Here is a 7254-nt window from a genome sequence, read left to right on the forward strand (position 1 = left end):
GCTGGCCCATTTTTTCTCTTATGTAAGTGTTCAAAAAGTATGTATATCTGTAAAAAAAAATCCGATTTTTTTGAAATATAAAAATATGAATTTCAATGAAATTTCAAATTTGAACTTAGAGGCCTCACTGGAGCCCGAGCTCCAAAAGGGATTTCCGGTCAACTCTCCCTCCAAAAAAATTACGTCAAGTCGCCCCCTCATCATGGGCCGGCCCATTTTTTCTCTTATGTAAGTGTTCAAAAAATATGTATATCTGTAAAAAAATTCAGATTTTTTTGAAATATAAAAATATGAATTTCAATGAAATTTCAAATTTGAACTTAGAGGCCTCACTGGAGCCCGAGCTCCAAAAGGGATTTCCGGTCAACTCTCCCTCGAAAAAAATTTACGTCAACTCGCCCCCTCATCATGGGCCGGCCCATTTTTTTCTCTTATGTAAGTGTTCAAAAAATAGGTATATCTGTAAAAAAAATTCAGATTTTTTTGAAATATAAAAATCTGAAATTCAATGAAATTTCAAATTTGAACTTAGAGGCCTCACTGGAGCCCGAGCTTCAAAAGGGATTTCCAGCCAACTCTCCCTAAAAAAAATAGAATTACGTCAACTCGCCCCCTCATGATGGGCCGGCCCATTTTTTCTCTTATGTAAGTGTTCAGAAAATATGCAACAGGCAAACGTCGAACTCGAGACCTCCGGCAAACCTATATACCGCGGTTCCAACAGATCAGCTTAGCAGTTGTGACAAAATTTTGTATGAATGCGCTATTAGGGCATGTACAATGGTTCTATCTTAAGAGTGCCACGTAGGATAAATGATGAGGTGGAGGAGAGAGAAATCGTAAGATAAGGCTTGTCTTCTCTTATTTAAGAGAAGACAAGAGATGATCTCTTAGCACAATTTGTCTCACCATGTTTTTAGGAAGAACTAATTATTGAAGATAAGGCTAAAAAATGACTCATTGTAGACATGTTTTTTTATCATCTCTAATTTACATGCAAGACTTAAGATAAGACTATCTTATCAACCATTGTACATGCCCTTAGTATCTTGGTCTGGGTGGCCGCTGGATTAACGTTGCAGTGTTCGTCCGATCCGACACGATGGTTAGGCGCTGAATCTTTCCTTCCTAAATCAGTGCTTCTAGTAATCACTCGCATGTACTCCCTCCGTCCGGAAATATTTCTCATAAAAATTGATAAAAATGGATGCATCTAGAACAAAAATACATCTAGATACATCCATATCCCCGACAAGTATTTCCGGACGATGGGAGTATATATATAGCATCTCCTCCCGCTAATCTTTCAATCGATAATTAATTCTGTGTTTCTAGTAACAAACTAGTAATTGGTTCCCAGAAATTACGCTAATTGTTTTGGTAGGTTGTGATTGCTTCCAACAAACAAACACAATAATGCTTCCCACAAATTACATATTTGCTTTCAAGTTTATAATTTTTTTTTGCGAGAAATTTTCCGATCTATTCATCTTCAATCATGGCAGTACAACGAATAATAGAAATAATAGAAATTACATTCAGATCCGTAGACCACCTAGCGACAACTACCAGCACTGAAGCGAGCCGAAGGCGCGCCGCCTTCATCGCCCCTCCATCGTTGGAGTCGGGCACAACTTGTTGTAGTAGACAGTCGGGAAGTCGTCGTGCTAAGGCCCCGTAGGACCAGCGCACCAGAACAGCAACCGCCGCAGGTGAAGAATAACGTAGATCAGGAAAATCCAATCCGAAGACACACGAATGTAGACGAACAACGACGACATCCGAGCAAATCCACCAAAGATAGTTCTGCCGGAGACACACCTTCACACGCCCACCAACGATGCTAGACGCATCGCCGGAACGGGGGCTAGGCGGGGAGACCTTTATTACATCTTCAGGGAGCCGCCGCCGTCTCGTCTTCCTGAGCAGGACACAAACCCTAGCAAAGCTGAAAGAAACGATTAAAAACGGAGCCCTCCCGCCGACCCTTGTCGAGATCCACTGCGCCCCCATGGCCCTAAGGCCATCGGAGAGGAGGCGGACCTGCGGCGGCGGCGGCGGGAGGCAAAAACCCTAGCTTTTTGTGGAGGAGAAGGAGGAGGCGGCGGCTACAAAGGACGACCAGTACTGCTTCCAAGTTTTTATCATGGGACAGATTTGCTTTCGATAAATAAACAAATAAAGAAAATCAATTGCCTCTGGATGTTTTTTCTTAGCAACGCAAACTCCATGGAAACATTTTTTTTTCCCTGATAGAAGCACATGGAATGGAAACATATTATTCAGAAAAATCTGCTTCCAAAATAAAGGTACTCCAAAAATTCGTCCCAGATGTATATATTCTCAACTAAAAAAACAAGTGTATATATTCTCCATTGAAACTAGGACGTCTATACTGAAACATTGGGTTGTAGACAACATGTAACCCCTTGAAGCAGCAGGCAGTAATGGTGGAAGCATACATGATTAGTGTGTAAGAGATTCATTATTTGGGCGCATAGGAAGCCTAATGTGTTGTTTTTTGAAGCATGGTTAGTGTCTAACCGGACTTTGTTGACCTATGTAGGAAGCATAAATGTTTCGTGAAAACCTACACCTCTTGGTTATTGTGTAACCGAAGCTTCATTCTTTTGGGCAGGAAGCAAAATACAGACATGTTTGATACAAAATTAGTAAGATGGTGTATCATACATGTGCATGTGCTCATTTTCATACAAAATTAGGAAGCACATGCTCATTTAGTTGGAGGTCTTGAGTTCAAGTCCTCATGACTTTTTCTCATTATTTAGGGGGTGTAGAAACATTGCGAGACTGTATAATGGGTCATGCATTAATAAAATACTACTACTACTACTTAGCAACTAGCCACTATACATGTTGGCTATTAGGTTGACTATGTGTGACATGACAATTCCATATAACCGGTTGTTGGCTATACCGATGCTCTTATGCTCTTTGTTGGCCATGTTGTGCCCATGTGCATATCTTTTTTACAAATGAAATTCAAGGGGGCAAAGAGGTAAAAGTGGAATGCTACAAGGGAATGGCTGTGCGATGCCCTTTTCTTTGTTAAAGAAAAAAAAAAGGAAGAGCAGGATGGCGACAGTTCAATTCTGCGATGCCCTTTTCTTTATTTAAAGGAAAGGAAGACGCAGGATGGTGACAGTTCAATTTTTGTGTCTTTAATTAATTATTATTAGCTCCAACCCCGAGAAAAGAACCACCAAGAGGGATCGATGCTCTAGCAAAAGCAAAGCCAAACCGACCATGCATACCGTACTAGGTGTTTATCTTCCACAGTGCGCTACGTGATTGCTTTCCTGGGAGAAACAATATGTCTTACTCTTTGGGAAACGGTACAACAATATAAGCGTGCCTCGGGTAGGACTTGGCCGCACAAAAAAAATACTCATAGACTGTCAACCAGCCCTCTAACCAGAAGACTCGTGTTAGTCATGGCATCGAGCACCGGGGTGAATGCTCCACCGGTGACCATGGAAGCCAAGATGATTGTGGCCACAGGCCATGATCATTGCCAGCAGTTGAAGGATATGCTCAGCAAGGCGGATCCTTCGACCATGGTGGTGGTGATGGCCTCAAGCAACCAGACTTCCACGCCCAAGCCCCACACGCCAGTCATGGACTCCCGGCTACTAGCAGCAGCTTGCTCTGGCTCTTCCCAGGATCTGGAATCACTTCTCAATGGGGAAAACCTTCAAGCCTCGAGGGAAGAGACCATTGGAAGCTCGGTGATGCGGAGAGCTTCTGGTGATGAAGAAGCATTTCTCAGGGAGTCGCTCCTCGATGCGGTCACAGTTCATGGTGACACTCTTCTCCACGTTGTGGCTGCCAGCCATGATTATGGCGAGGACTTCCTGAAGAAAGCTCGTATCATACACATCAAGGCACAAAACCTCCTATTAGTGCAGACTAACAAGGGGGATACACCCTTGCACTGTGCTGCACGGGCAGGAAACTCCCAAATGGTGTCTCTTCTTATTGATCTTGCCAAAGGTCAGGATAACAATCCTAACAGATTGAAGGCGCTGCTTGAAACAGAAAACAAGGCCAAGGAGACAGCATTGCATGAAGTTGTCCGCTTTGCGCACAATGATATAGTCAAGTTGCTTATGGAGGAGAACCATGAATTGGCCAGTTTGCCCAAACATGGGACTTCACCGTTGTACCTAGCCATCTTACTGGAAAATAAAATCATCGCCAAAACAATTTACGAGTTTAGCAAGGGGTTTCTTTCATACTCTGGACCAAATGGACAAAATGCATTGCATGCTGCTGTTCTCCGAGGCAAAGGTACAATGAACCTTTCTTGTTTCAACCTTTTTAAATCTCGGTTTCACTAACTATTTTACTATATATTTTGTGATATATACATTTTAGCATACAGTTTTCCGTCTTTATGCTTGCTATTTTGGTCAAGATCATTGGTGTTTGCAAATATGTAATTTTATCGGTTGACTTGTAAGTTGAGGATGTTATTATATCCATAAGTTTGGTCATTTTTTTCTTCGGTGACAAGCTATGTAGCTTGGTTTTTCAGTTATGAACTCTGGTTTCTAGGTAATAGGAACAAATCATTCAATGTGTTCTTTTTTGCGGGGTAAATTATCCAAATGTGTTCAAAGTTATAAATTTGAGATTATAGCTATTTTAGAGCTATAATTCTAACAACATCGATATGTGCAGCAGGGACATGTGTAGAACGATATTTCAAAGGAGAGCCAGTTTGTCCTGTCCAAAACAATTATTTTGCCTGGCTTGCTTTTTTTTTTTTGGCGTCTTAGAAGAACAGTTAGCACAAAACAAAGTAATGTTCCACGTTGAAATACACTATGTGAAATGGATTTATTTTCTCATTCAATCATCTTAAAAAATGACAACAGTATTTTAAAAATCTTTTCCATTTAACTACCGGCAAGATATCACTATGGCCAATGATATCAGCTAGCATCAGCTATTAGCAAGATATCACTATGGCTAATTGACTGGTAAATTGATTATGTGGCCAAATAGAGTAATATGTAAATAGTTTTGAGTTAATTGTAAGTACAGTTCTATCTTATTATGTAACACAAAACCACATTGACCAGGTTGAAATCAGGAATACCAGCCAAGCAAAACCGCTTGGGGTATTCATGCACGGAATGGGATTAATTAATTAAAGGGTTAATTGAACTATTTTGTACTTCAAGAGGACATATCATAAATAAAGTGGACAATTTTCTTATATTAATTAGATGGAAATTTATTTAAATATTTAATTGTTATTTGATTCCACATGTTTTGGAATAAGACTCTCTCTCTCTCTCTCTCAATGATTCTTTCAATTGATTTGCATGAGATGCAGATCTTACAAAGATGTTGTTAGAATGGAACATCGACCTTACGATACAACGGGATGAAAAGGGAAATACACCTCTTCACTTTGCCGCAGCTGTGGAACAACGATTTTACAATACAATGGGACGAAGTATACGCTTACATCTATTGAAAGCCAATTCCGAAGCTTTGTATCAGTCAGACCACAATGGATCATTTCCTACACATGTGGCTGCATCCATTGGTGCAACATGGGCCATCCGTGATTTTCTGAAGAAGTCACTCAATTGTGCTGGTTTGCGTGATGCTAGGGGAAGGACATTTCTTCATGTTGCAGTTGGCAAAATGAACATGACGACAGTCTATTATGCTTGTAGAAATCGGTCATTGTCATGGATCTTGAATATGCAAGACAACGATGGGAACACTGCACTGCACCTAGCTGTCAAGGCAGGCAGTCTTAGAGTGTTTTGCCCGCTATTCGGGAATAGACAAGTACAGTTGAATTTAACAAATGAGAAAGGGGAGACTCCGCTAGATATAGCATATCACAATCTTCCAAAAAGAGGAATCTATTACAACCAGGTAATACACCAGATTATTGTATTTGTAGGCACGTCATTGGATGTAAAGAAACAACAACTGAGATTTGCGTGGCCCAACATTTATTTTTTTATTTTTTGCAGAATAGTGAAGCAAAAATACAGCTCGCACTTGAATTTGCCGGTGCTAAAAGGGGTGTTTTTCGCATGGATTATTTTGAAGAATATGATATTGTCCAAGCAAGACAGGATGAAAAACATCAAATGGAGATGGTGAAAGACATGACACAAAATCTATGTATTGGCTCGGTCCTAATTGCAACTGTGACGTTTGGTGCAAGTTTTGCCATGCCTGGAGGTTATAGAGCCGATGACCATACTAATGGAGGCACCCCAACACTTGCTGGGAGGTATGCCTTTGATGCATTCACCCTAGCCAACGCACATGCCTTTACACTCTCCACGATGGCTATAATTTCTCTCATGTCTTCTGGATCTCCCTTGCATAACACTCGCACCCGGAAATTGAACTTACGCATGGCCTTCTATTTCATGTTGATATCGATTACAAGCTTGGTGGTTGCCTTTGCAATTGGTATCTATATGATGCTAGCTCCAGTTGCTCATAAGACTGCTGTTGCAGTATGCGTCTTGAGTTCCCTTGCATTGTTCTATCAAAATTTGGACTTCATAGTCAAGAACATTGTTCTGATAGGACCATTATGTATGAGAAAGGGGATAGCCTACACATTCATACTTTCAACATTCTCCATCATGAGCAATGTTGTATTAGAACATTGGCCCATATTAGTCATCTTTTGTTCTACTGGAAGAAACTACCATTAGCTTGAAGTGGAACCAAACAGGAGGCGGTGCAGGGTATATTACATGGATGATGGGTCATTACTATCTTTTCTAAGCGTGGCTGTTTTCACACTGTCAGACATAAGTTTCGCTATGATTTACTATCATCAGAATTATGATTCTTGATGACTTCAATAAATCGTGTTTGAGTATTGTTGTGCTAAGATCTTTATAAGTTTGAATGTGCTTGTAAGAATGTAAACATGCTTATTATATTTCACATGTAATTGCTTTGTATTGTCAAGATCATATCCATGACTCATCTAAATATTACTTTCTGTCATCAATTGATCTTTGTACCAATATTCCGAATACATTTTACCTATACTTGGTTGCAAACAATGGACATATATTCGTCATTCAGGCTCGTGACACCAGACAGTAGTGTCACACGCATTGCCAGGCCACTAATGGTCCCTTTGTACATCTTCCCAAGTTCATTTTGTTATGAAACCCATTGAAGAATCAATGGGCGTCGCTGCCAGCAGCGTGGACGCGTTGGTGCTTCATG

The 7254-nt window shown here is 40.6% G+C and overlaps 1 protein-coding gene across 1 annotated transcript; it reads left to right on the forward strand.

The window, feature by feature from the left end:
- Positions 1-3365: 3365 nt before the first annotated feature.
- LOC123135234 (ankyrin-2-like) lies at positions 3366-6994 on the forward strand. Its single transcript, XM_044554298.1, has 3 exons — positions 3366-4311; positions 5366-5922; positions 6024-6994. The coding sequence occupies exons 1-3, from the start codon at positions 3456-3458 to the stop codon at positions 6723-6725; spliced, it is 2115 nt and encodes a 704-aa protein (XP_044410233.1). The 5' UTR covers positions 3366-3455; the 3' UTR covers positions 6726-6994.
- Positions 6995-7254: the final 260 nt, after the last annotated feature.

Source organism: Triticum aestivum, chromosome 6B, assembly GCF_018294505.1.
Source record: "Triticum aestivum cultivar Chinese Spring chromosome 6B, IWGSC CS RefSeq v2.1, whole genome shotgun sequence".
Taxonomy (NCBI): domain Eukaryota; kingdom Viridiplantae; phylum Streptophyta; class Magnoliopsida; order Poales; family Poaceae; genus Triticum; species Triticum aestivum.